Here is a 17869-nt window from a genome sequence, read left to right as displayed (position 1 = left end):
ATCATCAGTGGTGTCGAAAAATGTCGAGTACTGTGCCAAGTGATTTCCTCGGTGTGTTTGAGCGATTCCATGATGGCAAAATAATGGTTTTATTAAAAGGTGATCTCATTTTTCTGTCACAGTCGATACCCAGAGGTCACAGTCCGAAGCTGTCCGTAAACAAATTATATTCGAATGGCCACTGTGCATGTCGTATCAACATCCTTCCTTTGTAAATTTAGACATGACATCAGGGGCTGGCAAAAGCCGCCGATTCGCAAGAACGTTGCCCCAAGACCCGACTTTGTTCTCACGTCGACATTGAACTTATTTATTGGGTCTCATCGAAATTCACAAATCTGGAAAAAATAACCATGAGCCATTTACTTTGGCCCACATTTTCGAGCAATTGTGGTTAAATATGTGGCCACGTCCTTGCCTTAATTACGCGGAAATTGATGAATTTAAAGAAGTTGTTGATATTGTTGAGCCGGTCCACGTGGAAGTGTTGTCATCGTTATTCATAGCACCCCAAGTGCGTAAAATATCCGATGCGATGCGTGAGATTTTCTGTGCGGGCGGTGCTTTTGGTCTTTGGCCTGGATGGTGACCATCATCACAGCTAAAGTTTTAATCGCATTGCGTGCTGCTTCTAATTTATACAATTTACTCAAACAGACAGCGTGGGTCGTTCATTGTTTTATATCCTATTACATATTTTAAAATGCCGACTTGTTAACTTCCACACTTGCCTTTTTTTAGAATTCGTCCAGACGCTAACAATACCAACAAACAATATTCAAACAAAATAAATATTTGTTAAAGTAGATTATAGATTAATGAGGTGATTAAAATGATAATGTAAGGCAAAAACTGGTGCTAAAATTGCACATAAATCGTCTGCTAATGAAACGAATTTTGTTTTTGCCTTGTACAAATTTTTCCAAGGTTTGAACAGTTTATAATTGAACCATGTTAACGATAAATGTAAATATGACGAGGATAGTCAAAAATAATCGTCTCAGGATGTTAACAATAGCATGTTAGAGTATATAATCTGAGCTAAAGCAACCTTACTAATGATTTATCTGTGTTTTACCAGAAAAACAATGATTTCAAAGAACAGACTGCTTTGTAAGTATATAAAATATGTTTTGATTTATGTTGATTAATTTCGTGATGCACGTTGTTGTAGTGTACCTCTTATTGAACACTTCCTGTGAGCCATAAATCATGGTAAAACGCCCATAATATGAGATCATCGTCACGAGATATAAGTGCGAGTATGGTTAAACTTCTTCATATAATACACCAGTGTCTGAATTCATTATTTTAAACCAAGTTAAGTTCAAGTAACAACATTTAAATGTTTGTTTTTTTAATTTACAGTCATGAAATTGATAAAATCTTAAAAACTAAATGTGCGCCCAAAGTCGTACTTACAGGGTGTTTACGGTCTTGAGGTTGAAATTTAAATGAGATGATATCCAAGGTAAAAGAAAACTAATACGCTATATAAAACAAAAATTCACGTTGTTAAAGGAAATTATTTATTTTACACTATTTGTTTGAGAACTGTTGCTTCGGCTGCAACAATGGCCATTAGTATCATTACCTTGTGTTTCAACGTAAATCATAATCACGACAACCAATTTATTATTTTAATATTTTGCCATACATGTTCATAAATTTGGAGAAAAATTAAGAAAAAGAATCAAACCTATTTGAAACCATTCGCTGAAAGAGATTAAACAGTATCTTCGAATTTTGATAAAAACTAAAACAAAAGCAAATCAAATGATGATAGTGTCAAAACTATGAAGTGACTTTTATTTTTCATTGTCATGGATACGATTTTTTAATCTGTTGCAACAATACAATTTTATCTGAACAAGGAAATAATTCCAGTGACCCTCAAACCGTGTACCAATATTTTGGAGTTAAATAACATTCTTGATATTAACAATTGTGTGAGTTTTTTTCTCGGTTACAGTATTTCTGACTCTTCTATTACTAGGTCAAATTTCAACTCCAAGACTGTAAACACCCTATATTTTAAAACGGTTTAGTATAAAGTAGATACAGAATTATTTGAAAACAGAGTCAAGTACTTTTATTGGAGGACGTAAATATCCTTTAGCATAAATATGTCGAAACCCAACACCATAGGTTGAATTTTGCACTTTATTGTATTGAGAAGAGAATTATTTATTTAGGATACTTTTATGAGAATCAAGCTCGGTAGTAGTAGTACTACCATTTGGGGTTTACCAATTTCCACTCATAAAATAATTAACTCTGTTTTCTAATATTTCTAGATTTCCTTTACCATGTGAAAATACTATAAAGCAAAAAGTGCACAAAATGCAATACAGAAAAATATTTTTACAAAAATTGGTTAATCATGATAAATTATATTATCGGTGGTTAAGGGAAATATACTCAATTTCAAACACCCTATGTACAGTTAAGTAGGAAATGCATATACACGCAAATGCTTGTCGTAAATCTCTTGACAATGTTCAGGATTTAGCATCTACAATCTAATAAGATTTTATTACTTACAATAAAACATCTCAATGCTTGTTGCTTACGTAAATAGCACGAGTGTTATTGCAGTTATTGTTGTTAATAAATCGGGTGAAGATGTTATTTAAATTTTGTTAACAGTTAAATTACCATATTATACACCCATCAGGCAATTTAGCAAATCGGTCTGCAAAAACTAGTCACTTTCCATCTTACTGTTGTGTCTGAAGATTATCAGGTTTTGAAAAAGTGTGGGTTTGCTTGCAATGTATCTGGCCTGACGTCATTACCGGTGAAATTGGCAAATATTTGTGGGCAGAACACGCGAATCGACAAATGAGGCAATAAGCTATCAATTATTTATGCAATACATAGAGAAAAGCAGAAAATAGAAATGTTTATGATAACATTCCAGCCTGTCAATGTAAAGGTAACTTGTTCAGTGACTTATTTGTATGGTTCTCAATTCGCAATTAAGTTAATTGCTAGAACTTATCTCATTAAGAGCTTTTACTGCTACAATGGCGTATAGGTGTAAAACGTAAATATTTAAACAACATACCTTTTTCGTGTATTAATTTTCTGTGTTCAAACACTTAACAGAGGAAAACTTAACGGCACAAAAGTCAAACCTATTATGTGAAGCTTCCGTTAAAATGCACTTTAAGAATGAAAACGATTAAAATGTGTTGATATCAGAGCGGAAGATGTAAGACGATTCCTCTATAAGAAATGTTACATAACCTGCACAATAACCCTGATAAGCGTGTGGGAAGACAACAAATGTCCGGTACACATAAAGATTATTAAATGAAAAATGTGCCAATATTGTAAAAGAAAAGAAAAAACTTGCTGGTCAATTGACCTTGTTTTTGTTCACTTTGGTATTTAAAAAATGCGAAAATGATTAGGTGATAAAAGTCAACATGATTAGGTTTAACACCTTGTCTAATAAATAAAATAAAGCCAGTATTTTAACGATTCACAGCAATTTGAAACAAATGCAACATAACTTTACTGTTACTGTGCTGCTGTGGGCAACCAAATATTAAAAGTGTCACTGGTGTTTGCAGCAGTCTTAAATTAGAACACTGATAACAAGAACAAAGTATATCAGAAATTGGGTTAGTGTGGCTTAATAAATGCAAAATTATATAGCATGCATGTGGCTATTATCACAAGCAACACTTTTACTTACTGACCATTAATCACAGTTTTTAATAATCTAATAATAGGTGTCTACTTCTACCGTTTGCATAAATCAGTTGATACGTTTATCTGACACTGAAATTGCACTTTAATTATTCTTCGAGCTGTCAAGTATCTAATTCAGAACGTTTTTTCAATTAATTACAAATATCAAACATAAGAAGATAAAATCAGTCCAACTAATTGCAAACAAATTTATCTACAATCTTATTAATTTATTTAAATTCATTTGAATAACTTTAAGTATCAATATCGCAAATAGTCATGAATTCAGCTTAGTCATTCTAATTCTTATTCAAAAAAAAAAAAAAAGAAACATATTGCTTCAGAATGTAAAATAAGAATGTGTAATTTTACACGCATCCGCTAAAGAACGGAAACTTGGTAAATTTTGCTATTTGAAAAGAATGACACCGCAACACCCACATGGCTGAGGTGTTGGAAACAGGTTCTTCTTACTTACGAGGAATGCAAAATAAATCCCATTTTCTTTTTAGTATCAAACGGAAATACTCTTCAGTCTCCATCTCGTAGATAAAATACCTGCTGAACCAGGGTGGAAATCAACCTTGAACCTTCTTTCTGTCTCTGCGTGAAGATTTCAAAGCCAAACAGCGCATTCATTTGGTTTTGATTGAATCACAATAGACATCCGCTAGGACTAGCCACCCAAACATTGTTTGTGCTTTTATTTTATAAAAATCGAACAAAGTTAACAGCAAAAAATGGAAAATTCATAATTACATGGAAAAACACCGCGCAATTCTTGCACAAACACACTACTAATGAAGTGCTAATATAATCGAAAGCTGTGTACAAGTATTACCTCCAATATTTTTACGGGTTTTAAAAGGTTTTGCAAATTTTGCGTCATTAATTAGTTTTAATTGGCATAAATTTCTTTTCGACGATTGATAGTAATCAACACCGTATTCGGCTTCAAGCAAATTCAGCGAATTCCAAGTTTTGGTAAAATATTTACCGAAAAAATTCAATTTATTCAACGTTTTTTTTATCTTATCTCCAGTTTAAACATAACTATAAGAAGCAGTTACGTTCGTACCATATTTATTTCCGGGTTGCTTTCCATCTCACCCTGTATATAATAATATCCTTGAATGGCATAAAAAAATTGAAAAACCCATCCCATCGAGCGAAAGCATGGTCTGGACGATGACATCATCTACATTTGTGTATTGGCTTTTGGTTATTTAGCAAAAGTTACCTGTGCTAGATGCCGAATTCGTCATCATATCCTAATAAGACTTTATTCGCAATTACCTACCAGCAAATTAATAAACGAGGGGTATGATGTCACCACACCATTATTATGCGTGCCTTAATTATGCGATTACCGTAAAGTAAACGTATCGGACAGAATAAAATTCAATATGAAGGTATTTTGCGCAAGGTTACTACTTGAGGTTTTTTGCTATTATGTGGGCGATTGCTAAGTTATTGCACCGATAACCTACATTTTCAGATGTTTACTTCCTAGGCGAAAGTCTCAGTCAGGACAGAAAACATCTATTACAACACTATTAAAAGAAGTGTTATTATTTTATGACAATAACTAGCAATGATAATATTCCTCTGTGTATTTCGAAAGGAAGCATCTCTATGATCAACATTCCCATCATAATATTTAAACAAATATAATTTCCTTTCCACAATGAATCAGTTATTTTCATTCACCAGTTTGCTTTATTAACCTATTGTCACATTCGGAAGGATAAAAGCTTTATTTATTTGATTAGAAGCGTTTTATATATGAGGTCATCACAGATTCATTCGAGAGTGTTAATAACCACCAGCGGGGTCATTGCGACTGCTAGAATTATAAATCCGCTGCCTCTAACCTTTGGCGCTTCAACAAGGTTATTCTGTGCAAAAATTGCAAACATTTTACATACATTTTGGTTACCCTAACAGTAAGTTAAGTCAACAGATTTAAATGGCGTGAAGACATGAGTAATGACAATTTAATTATATTTTAAATAATTAATAATTCAAAGAAATAACTTATAGGTAGTAAATTAGCAAGAAAAATGTCAGGATTAAAACGTTTTGTTCGCATTTGTTTTGGTCTGCATAAATAAAAATATCCTCGGTTCCGTCACGACTTATTTTTATACTTCAGTTTGCAAAGAAAGTACCAACTTAACGAAATAAAAGCGTTTTATTATTGGCCATAAATCTGAAATAAAAATAAACTACACGGGAGTCTACTATGTGATTTAAATGGTCACCTATAGAACAATTACTGAATTCACGTGCTATCTACTAAAATTCAGTTTTTAAAAATTTGTTAGTAGTGTTAGCACCTATAAATTTATCTATCTGTATTTTGCAAGAAATGTTTCACAAATGATGAGACTTGGAGAATAAATGATCAATATATAAACAAGTACTTATCGCAGGATGATGTCATGCACAAATTTAAACATTAACAGGTCGTGATAACTTTATCAATTATCAATTTATTAACACAAGTATAAACACTAAAAATAATTTAGATTTTTGTTTATCTTTTTTGTTTTTATTGCACTACTACTACAGTAAAACCTCCCTTAACGGACACTTCTTGATAACGGACATTTTTGTAGGAACGTAACTAATACATAGGAATGTAATGTAAAAAATCCTCTCTACACTCTGATTAGTGGACGCAGACAGTGAAATTTTTCCCATTTACCATAAATCTCACATAAATTTACCTCTTACAACGGACAGACCGACAGAGGGGTTTACTCTAAAACAATTTTATTAATAAATATATACACAACGCGCGAATTATTTTACAGGGCGCATACGTATTTTATTAGCTACCATATCACAGCAAAATTAGTCATATCTACAGTTTGAGTTCTACCTGAAATTTGCTCAAGCGAAGATTTATGCGTATGTGGTAACCATTTTAATCAAATACAACAACTCATACTTATTTTATTTAAACATTCAATCATCAAAAAATCACTCATATTTTTGAAACGTTATTACAAAGCTTCATTTCCTGCCCCCTATTGTTTTTGTCCCTGTGTTTTTGCCTTTACTTTTGCCTCCTCCTCCTCACTATGAAAAAGACAATAATTGCAAAAATTATCACAAATAGAGGAAAGACAATCCATAAAACTGTTTTGATTTTGGATTTTTTGATATTTTCTTCGTATATTTATCGGCATCGGGTATAAATTTCCAAATCGTCAGAGGGGACCTCTTCAAGACATTCTGAAAAAATAGTTTGCTTTTCTTTCCATTGAGACAGAATAATGACGTTTTAAAATTACAAATTTGCTCGTTTCAGTATAACACATCGTATAACACATTTTACACGCCCTTAATTATAATAATTATTATTAATGAAATAAAATCCCATAACAAATGTTGAGGCTAAATGCAAAAGCATTTTTATTACTTTCCCCTCGTAGATGGTTTATAACTGCGGTTTGGTAAGAGGACCCAAATAATGAGGGTCGGTTTATGGACACGTCATTTTCAACTTTTCTGAGTGTACTAAAGACTACTCTATAAGAGATACAAACAAAAACACTCCGCCACTGGTGCCGATCCCACGGTTACGACCATAGAATTTGTAAAATAAAATGGAGCTCCATTTGGTCTTCAAAAATGCAACTAGCAGTGTACAGTGTTTTTGTTGCATTATCACCTACTTACAATAATAAGTAATATAAATGAACAATTTTAATTTTATCAGTAAATGTAAAGTGTTTTACAAATAAACTTTTATATAAGATTCAATGATTACGAGTACATTAATGATTTGCAGAATACAGAATAACCCCAAGAAAAACTTGTTAGTTAAAGTAATGAGCTTCAAAAACATAATCAAAAGTACTTTTGGTCTAAACAAACAAAAATTAACGATTTTTTTTTAATAAAAATGTTTTTCTCTATTTTTTTGTAATGCTTTTAATTTCTCAATTTTTGTATTTTATTTTGTTATTTTGAATAAAAAACTTTTTTTATTAATTTTGCACACCTCCCATTAAGGGACACCTCTCCACAATGGATAATTAAAGATTCCCCATCTGTGTGCGTTGTTGAGAGGTTTTACTGTAAAATAAAAACTCTCTCGAAAAGAAAAATTTGCCATCAAAAAAAATACACAAGACCGCACTTTTTCTTTTTTGTAGATTACACATTTCCTGGAATATTGAAAAGGAAATACACTATGATTAATTATAAAGCGTGGGTTGGGAGATACAAAATTACAAAGAAATAAATCGTGTTAAACAGCGATTTAACATTTTGACCTTTAGCCTTGACTATTAAAAAAATTATATTTTATGATAAATCCTTAGGTATAAAAACGAAGTGTTTTTCCAACTTGGTCATAGACGCGGGACAATTCATATGACATCATTTCAGTCTGCTAACGGTAAAGATCGCATATTGATGTGAGAAAAAATTCCAAATGTCCAAAAATAGTTGTGTCAATTTAACGATCCCCTTCTGTGGTAAAAATATAACAGCAGATGTAGAATGAAAGATGTGCGAATTAAGCGAAATGATTTTGCCAAATACTTAGAAGTCAACGTTCAAGTTCACTTTTACTATATAAAGCTACAGGAAATGATCTCATGTCTAGAAAATGATGGTCACAATCTAAATAATTCATTAAATTTAAATATGCTCAATGTATGTCCATCAGATATAATGTACATATTTGGATAGCGATTAATTACAGGAATCTGCCAAAAATTAAATCGATGAATGCCTCACGAGCGTCGTATCATTAATTTAACCACAAGACACTCCTTTTTAACATTTATTTAAACCGTTGATGTGATTCCATTCATGTGAGGTAATAATTATTGCAATCTCCATTGTTTAGTCAAATTTGTTATTGAGAGAAACCACTGCATTGGCGCCAAAATTTCCGTCAATTAATAACTGTTGAATCAATTATCAAAATACAGTTACGCTTATTTTCGGCTATGAATAAATTGAGGCTCTCAATTTATTCAAAAACCTTGTGCACGCCACTGGTGTAACGGACAACCTGCACTGGAAGATGGCAGACACCACGACGCCTTGAGAGTAAATAAGTTCCTCGTTCAAGTCCTTGACTGTTATTATTTTAATTTTCCCTGTAAATATCTCGAGCGATTCGTCATCATCTACTGATTGACGAAATTTTATGTTCAGAAAATTTGAAACGAATACTGGAATTACTCACAAAATCGAATAGTTGGAATACAAAATATTTGCGTAATTAAAATCCATCATCAGGTTTTTTTGAAAGAAAAAAATATGATCACATCAAATCGAAGTCATGATTCTGAAGAAAAATTAAATCATAGTTAATTTCATACCAGGATGTTAAGTGAAGGGTGTGTCAATGCTGTGAAACAAGATTTCAAATAATGTTAATATACACGATCGATTCTTTCGCTAATTATTGTTATTACGTTGTTTTTATTAAATTATTTAGATTAAGTAAAACTGGAATCAGTTTTTGTTGTATGTGAATCCGAAATGCAAAACTAAAATCAATTAGAAATATTTAAGGTTTGCCACACTGAAGACCAAGATTGTAAATAAGGGTGTGCATTGTTAAATAAAGACAAATTGTCTTAAAGCTATTAACTACCCAAGGATTTAATGTATAAATATTTACACTGATCTCATTAGGAAGTTATAAATAAATAGTTACCTAAACCAAATGTCAACAGATTCCAGTTGTTTTAATTGACCGTTTAAAACAAGAATGGCATGTTTTCAGAATTTGCAAAAGAAATTCCTTCAGAATGTAACAACTCTAATAATTGACACCAATTAATTCAAATGGGCATAACGACACTTTTTTAGAGATTTCAAATCGTCAGATTGTTTCATAATCTATCTAAAACTCAAGAAAACCTATATCATTGCATGGTTTAGCTCTCCTTTGATGGCTGTATAAAAAAAAAAGGTTTTTTTTAATGAAATGTGCTTTACTCAATGTTTCATCAGAAATCCTGTCAGATATCGATATGAAATGTTATCTATTTAACTGATAACAATGATGTACAGCCTGAATAAAAAAATTTGGTAGGTTGTATCTTAAATATATACCAGGTGACGAGTTTTGATAAATCTTATCATAAACGTTTTATTAACAGAACAAATTGATAAAACATTTATGTAAAATGTGGCCTCTCGAGTAGCCCCCTTATTACTGATTTTACAATCAGATACAAAAGTGAAAAACTAGTAGAAGTGTTATTAAACATGAAATAATTATTTACAATAATAAATAACTACCGTAAATAATAACAGGAATAATTGTGTGTTATTGAAATAATTGGAATCTAATGAGGTAATATTTCTTTTGCAACAACCAAAACAATAGTAATAATACCTAGAGTGAACATGAGAATTCGTGTATTGCTCAAAGACGACATTCATTCATTTTTATTCTGTTTGTACAGTGCATCCATTCTTTACCAAAACAAGCAGCAAACAATAAAACATGAATTACCTTGTAAACTTTCCATAAAAAATGATTTTTCTCTCTTCAGAATCATTTCCATTGTTGATATTGTTTACGAAGGCAGCATTATCGATTTGATTACAGCGTACAGTCTTCGGAAAATGACTTAAATGTCTCTGGTTCGAGTTACTCCTCAACGAATTCGGTCTAGTAAAACCGTTCCGATTATTCTTATTATTATTTACATTGTGGTTACGGGCAAGAAGTCGCGTTATCGATTTATTTTTCCCGCGTACTTTCAAACGAGTATTTCCCGGTGTCATAACTGCACTTTCCATTTTTCCCCGGAAATTTCCCGGAACTAACGACAAGCTAGGAATGAGGTGTCTTCCAGGATCATGACATTTGGAAAATTGATTTCTCCACGTTTCGCATGTACGATTTAAATTTAGTAGACACCAACGTACGTTTAAAAATAATGTAGAGAAAATATCGGCGTGATTACCAACATTTTGTGGAGGAACTTTTCATCGTGTATGGCACTAATATTTGTTTGCACTTTCGGCATCTTTGTTTATTTGTTTTGTGATGTATTCGGTGGCACGTGCCATTCTTGTAAAAAAGAACCGATAAACGAACAGAACGCAGACACAACGCTAACCCACTCACATTCAGGAACACACTGAGAAAAAGCTACTCAACTTGCCCCCACCAATGTCGACGATCGTAGTTTCAATAGTAATTCTTACGTCATCCGAACCCACATAAACATAGGCGATATACTATACCTACACAAGATTTGACGGTAATAAGTGGAAAAGGACTCGCATTTCTAGGAAATTTATCGCAGATTGCGGTAGCTAGTAGAGGAGATATTCTTCCGTTTGTGACAACGCAAACAGAAACCTTCCACCTGAAATCGCTTCAGCGAAATAACTAATGAACCAGTGGCGTAACCTATGGTTTGTTATAATAACACTAAAAATAATAAAGATTAAAAAACAGGTTCTTTTGCTCTGAAATTGTTATCCTTACTGATTATTTCCGCGCCCTTAAAACACCTCTTTCTGATTAACGAAAAAGTGATTTCTTCAAATATAACACCATTTTATTTTGTCCAGTTTTATTGTTTATTTCTACGAATTTTTGCTTATACATAGTTGTATTTCGATATAACGTGTAAAAAATGTGGAATTGTGCAATCTTACACAAATAGGCTCCATCATGGTGGTGAATGGTTTTTCAAAAATTATGGTATTTGTTAAAATAGGCTAACAATTATTGTTTTAGATGTCTTTGTGTACATTTTTTAATTAAAATTTTTATAGATTCATTTTGTTACGCATTTTTGATCATTTAATGTAAAAAACAGATTGTGAGATTTGTCGGTGTTTCTTTTATATCTGTGGGATAAATATAAATTGAAAGAACTTTTTTTTTGTGAAGATTAAATATTAATAATTTATTATAATATGTATACAGGGTGCGCCAGAATTCGCACCCCCCCAGAGAAAAATGCCATGTAAACTAAGATAGCAGGAACATGGAAAAAAATGTTAAAAACATTCTATGTATAAAAATGTTGAAGCTATGAGAGTATAAATTTTCCACTGGTATCTTATTTTACTTGAATTTTTTCTCTGGGGCGTGAGTTCTGATACAACCTATAGGTATACATTACACAATTTTACTTTGTAACTTAAATTAAAACTAATTGAAACTTTCTACTCGTAGGTATTAAGAAACTATGAAAAATAACATTTTGGCAATTATTTTTGAAAATAAAAAAATAAGCATGGCGCAAATTTAACAGAGAACGATTTATTTAAAAACAAAGTTTTACTTTGGCATTTTGTATACTCATAATTAAAAATTACAAAGCATGTTTTGGTTCTTATTATTATTAAAAGTAACTTAAAAGTAAGTAGAAAACTCAGTTAAAATAATAATCTTCTTTTATTACTTATCTAATCATGATACACAACGACGTGTCATCAAGAAAGCTTTCAACAAACGAACACATTTGAATATATAAATTTTATTAATAGTTATATTGTCACATAAACGAAGCTACTTACTAACAATAAAAAACTAATTAATCTTGTCAAATAACATTTTTATAGCGAAATAATAAAACGATTTGCATAATGTATTTTGCCATGAATTATGAAAATAAATCATAAAATAAAAATATTTTTACTTTCAAATACGTAGTATCATTCATCTTGCTTTTATATAATTTGATAATCATAGACCATAAATATTAACCCAAGTTAAATAAATGTACAATATTATCAATTAAGATTACAAACATCAACTAATGTGAATAAGAAAATATAATAATCTCCCACAATCATATCTGACAGACATTGTAGGAAGTGTAATTATTATTGTAGTGAACACAAAATAAGAAGATAAGAGTGATTCAAATTTGTGCATATTTTGCGTAGGTTAATTTTTGCACAACTGTACGTAAAACATACGTCATGCCACACCATATTCGAAGTGTTTACCAATAGTTGTTAATACTAATAAATGTATATTAATTTACTGTTTTGCCAAAAACGCAAATGCCAATGACCACTAGTTAGTAAAGATACTATACAAGGAAATTTAGACAGAAAAATTAGAAATTAAATCAGACAAGACATTTAGTGTGTAAAAATGTTTATCGTTTGGGAGTTAATTTAGCATAACTATTTTAATGTTCTTTCTTGTAGTTTGAGTACAGAGTGTCTCAGCTACGGTGTTCTCGGTCTGTCTTGTATGAAAATTCTTCAGATTTTAAACTGGGCTTGAATTTTATGTATTGTTTTGAACTGTAAACATTTTTTTAATCCAACTATATAAATTACATGCATTTTTTTATAAACCAAAATCCTTGGCAAATTTGGCTCATATACGTCTTAATATTTTATTTAAATTTATGTAATTACAGTACTTATTAACCTCACTTTGTAACAGAAACACGGAAATCATTGCATCGTTGATTGTACACCTACATCGCCTCCAATTGTAATAATTATATTTTATAATGACAGTAATTACTGCTGCACAGATTTCTTGAACTGTAACACTTTTTTTTGTCTACGAACAATTATTAATTTTATAATGTGTCATGTATCATTTATTTACCAAATAATTCATATTTTTTTAAAACACTATATATAAAACAGTTGTCAGAAATTACTTCCATGAGGCTTAACATTAAGAATAATGTGCAAATTGAATAAACAAACTATTACGTCGCTTTACAAGAAAAGAATCATCACTTGCCTGACTGACAGCTGGTGAATGAAATAGATAATAAAAAAATTGTTTATTGCGTTTTTATTTTGCATCAATTTTGCGCTGTTGTGTACTGACATTTAAAGAAAGAAATAACAAGAGTTTTTAAAGAATCATTTATATTTCTTGGAAGTCCAAAAAATGCAACCATAAACAACTACGTAGTTATGACAGCTTATATGCTTAAATCAAGACACAAATTAGACGATTAGTGTTTTCTCACGATTAATGTTGATCTCGACACGTCCTTTACAATTACATTAATAGGCGACGTAATAAATTTACGAGCTAAACGTGTCAAGAATTTATGTTCATTTTGCAAACGTTCTCTATTGTCATCTGGATAAAGAATGAACATTATAGTTGTAATAAGTATGATGCTTCGTAAGAAACTCTTTAATTTCTTAAATAAAAGTTACAAAACCATATTTTAGCCTTTGGGGGAAAATCATAAATTATCAGTTATTACTTGATGTATAGGTTGAAGACTTTTGAGAACCCGCAATTAAATGTGTCATCAAAATAAACATATAATTAATTTGTCACAACTATAAAAAGAAGTGATTGCTTTGAGCTCAATTTCACTAAAATTACATGCACTATAACATTAGTAATTGCGATAATTATTATAGCAACCTACAAACATAATCAGGCATGCAACAGGTAAGTGTATCGAACTCCCACTCAATTATTGACATGAAAATCTAATTCGTTTAAGAATTTATAATCAACTTGTTTGAAGCAGTCCTTTCTGGTCGATAATTTCATCCAAACGTTTCCCACACAATAGGTAAGTATGATGATGTATAATAGTTTTACATGTAGTCAAGATTTATCACTGAACATACGTAGAACTGGTTGAAGATTTAATATTAAAGTGTATTCCAATATCAGAACTAGTATACATAATTCTGCAAAATGCAGAAAAAGAATCTGGAGTTAAAACAGCGAATAAATGGTATACTGACTTCCTGATTTTTTCAAAAAAGGTGTATAGGTGTTTAAAATACATAAATCTTGTTATTCCACTAAATTGTTGCAATGTCAAGGTTTAATTATCTTCTAAAAAAAAGTTATTGGTAGGATTTAAGTGGTCATAAAATTCCCACACAATGCAGAGTACGCGTCTTATGCAAATTTTGATTTCGATGAATAGTAAAGTGGCCACCTGAAGAGCTTCTACGGTGTATTATTTATATATAATATTATGAATATTAAACACATCCGTTTAAAGATTGGTAAAATACAACTCTAATATTTTACTGTAACGTGCGAAAACTTATTTTTCTTTAGACAGTGATGTACGACTTAAATGAGCCACTGGTAACATCTTATAACACTGGAAAACAAGGAAGTTTATATGGACATGGAGCGAAAGCCACTTACCTACACGTTTTATGCAATAACTTATCTATAATATCAGTTCTATTTAAAGAGACTTTTTGAAAAAAATTGCGGTTTCTTGAGAAATTACGTAATTTTCTTCAGTCAACACAGATCTTAGCAAATCAATGTTTGAGTGGCCATCGATTTTATTTCAACTGTATTTCTGCATTGCATGCTGCATTTCTTTACATGGAAGTAGATAATTAGTTAGCTACAATTGTAATCTGTGCAAGATGGCCTTCACCGTAAACCTACTATTATTTCCGACAAGTTGTTGAATTTATAGACAGTCACAATGAACCGAGATTTACGGGTCGCGTTGTCACCTCTAAACTAAGGTTTGGAGCTAATATGGTAATGGAAGGTTGGTAACTTGGATGATACTCATAAAAAGTAATGTCACGATCGGAACCTTTCAAAGGATACACTTTAGCCGAATTACAATTTCAACTCTCCAAATCAACTTGTCCGACACTAAGGACATTTATTTTATTGATATGCCCTTTCCTTGATCTTTAGACGGAAAAGGAACAATTCGCGATGAATCATACTTTTTTGTCGCATTACTTACACAATAAAAATTACCATTTCCATAACCAAACAGTATTATCGCCGATAATTGTTCTCTGTGTTCTCAAACAGTCACAGATTAATTACTGTAGTCATGATTTATGACAATTGCCTTAATTATAAACAACACCCTGAAGTGATAGAAGTCTGTTTCTGAACCGAATTCACGCAACCTTGGCTCACTTGCCATTTTGTAAACGAAAGAAAAAAAGAAAACAGTCGGTTTACTCGTCATTGGTATATTTAGAAATATATAAAATGCAAATTTGTGGTCATCGTTCAATAATGCAAATCAATTGCGTAAACTTCTGTTAGAAATCGTTTATTTTTCTTCTCATCCTGATTCAGTGTTTCTTCGTGAAGGACTACATCCTTTGGTTTTATCTCTCTATTCACAGCCAGATTTTTTAATAAAATTATAATTTAATCAACGATTATGGCTCAATCAGCGACCCCAATTATGAATATTTATATTGTAAATTTATTTCTTCCTTTTACAGTTGCAAAGTGCAGTCTTTTCAGTGTAGTAACCTCCAGAAATTTTGTAATCACAAAAACATCTCAATTTGAATATTTCAGTAGCGTCTGTGACACGTGGTAAACATATCATATTTCAATTTATTGCTATTGTTTTTAATTTTTATGTAAAATGTGTATTCTTAATTAAAAATATGCCCACGGTTTTTATGCGAGTCCGTGAATCTGGCCGCCAGAATAAATAATGACTACTTTCACAAATTTTAATTATCATTTTTCGCCTAATGAAAACTTGTTCCTAAGGTCTGATTTTCTGAAAAGCTAGTGATGATGTCATGCAGCTTGGGGGGTTTCGGGATTTCTAAGCTATATTGTATACTGTTTACCGTAAACAATAGAATTTACACAATGGCTGTTTAAGATTAGCTAATCTTTGTACTTATAACAGTTAAGTAAATTTATTTGCAAAACTGTGACAATATCCACCATGCTTGCGCAATATTCTTCTGATATTTTCTTTGTGCTAATACCCGTGTGGAGCATATAAAGAGAAAAGGACTAGTTGTTTTTCTTGTTTAAAGTTCATTGAACTATTTACAAATCAGTATATTGCCTTTTCATGATGCTTAAGGACTGTCATCATTTTTGGAAGTTGTAACAAGACTTATTCTTAGAGCTGAGTAATACAGTTATCTCTTCATAAATCAGTGAAAAGATCACTTAGTCATTTGACACTTAAGGTGTACTTGATGGTGTTCACATTCCTCGTCATACCATTTTAATTGTGAAATAATCGGCGATCTTAGATCAGAAACTGAAAATACTTTCTATATTTTTACATCATTAGAATACGCTACACTAAGTTAGAAATCATAATTAGTATTATTGAAAATATTTCTTCCAATTAATAATGCGGCATGTATTTTTTTTTTCAACGTAGAAGAAATGACGTAGCCATGACATTGGTACCCATACAAGGCTTCTCAAGATAAATATCAACTTAACACAGAGTAGGTGTATTGTCGAAACTTGAACCTAGTTCAAATGTTTCAGAGCACCAAAAGCTCGAATATTAAAAAAATAGTTCTCATGTTTTTATATTTTCCTGTAACGAATATTGGTTATTGAAATAAAATTATTTTGTTATAGAATTTTTCAGCCAAGACTTCCTCTTTGTTACTTTAGTTTTAGAATGTTTGATTTAGATTTATTAGATGCAAAAACTCCACCTAATTGAACTAAAAATAATTAATTTGCCTAATTTGTATAACCGCAGCTGCTGGCACAAATTTTGCTAGCTGAAAACTCTTTTTTCAATCGTTATAATTTTTTTTGTCGTTCTGTATATCTTCTTCTGTTGTATTTTCTATGCAAAAAATAATTTTCAGTTGCCCACGCCCATAAAATTTGTTAAAAATTTACCAACAGCTTTCGCGACCTACTGCGACATGTCTGAATAATAATTCATCACCACCTACCAGTATAAGGTAATTCAAGTAACCCAACAGTCTAGCATGAACAGACTTCGTGATTTTCAACATTTTTGCAAAGCTCATATAAAGGGGCTAAATATGCTCATTACGTGACATACACGCAGAATCCATCGATTTCTATTATATTAATTATTACTTTTATTATATTAATTATTTTTATTATACTATTTTCCAGCTGTAGAGAAAGTCATTGAAGGTTTTCAATGACGAGTTGTTGTCACTTATTAAAAATAAAATTTTCGTCGGTCACTCACCTGTGTACCCACCTACACAATTTTACTTTAACGACTCATACGAATGATTCAAAAAAAATATCCAAAATTAATTTGTCTGGCAATTGATTTTTTAAACAGGCAATCAATCATCAAGAGAGTGCATCCACACTAAATTTATCAATGGTGTCACTGTTATTTTCAAACATAAATAATTGAATTGTAAATGATGCAATTGTTGATTCAATAAGTGTCCTGTTTGGACATCAAATATGTAATTAAAAAACAGT

The 17869-nt window shown here is 31.2% G+C and overlaps 1 protein-coding gene across 3 annotated transcripts in view; it reads right to left on the bottom strand.

The window, feature by feature from the left end:
* The window catches only part of LOC123007273, a 33724-nt gene that overhangs the window by 8914 nt on the left and 6941 nt on the right, over window positions 1-17869 (bottom strand). The window contains exon 1 of one of the 3 annotated variants that reach the window (XM_044402472.1): window positions 10202-10840. The exons of the other annotated variants lie outside the window; for them this stretch is intronic. Within the exon in view, the coding sequence (XP_044258407.1) occupies window positions 10202-10491 (290 nt within the window). The 5' untranslated portion in view covers window positions 10492-10840. Of the gene's footprint in view, window positions 1-10201; window positions 10841-17869 lie in introns of those variants that run through there. 3 annotated transcript variants of the gene reach the window in all.

The sequence above is a fragment of the Tribolium madens genome, unplaced genomic scaffold (genome assembly GCF_015345945.1).
Source record: "Tribolium madens isolate multiple individuals breed KSU strain unplaced genomic scaffold, Tmad_KSU_1.1 Scaffold_3;HRSCAF=73;Tcas5.2_LG2, whole genome shotgun sequence".
Lineage (NCBI taxonomy): Eukaryota > Metazoa > Arthropoda > Insecta > Coleoptera > Tenebrionidae > Tribolium > Tribolium madens.
The sequence above is the reverse complement of the archived record's forward strand: the minus strand, read 5'-3'. Positions and strand labels throughout refer to the sequence as shown.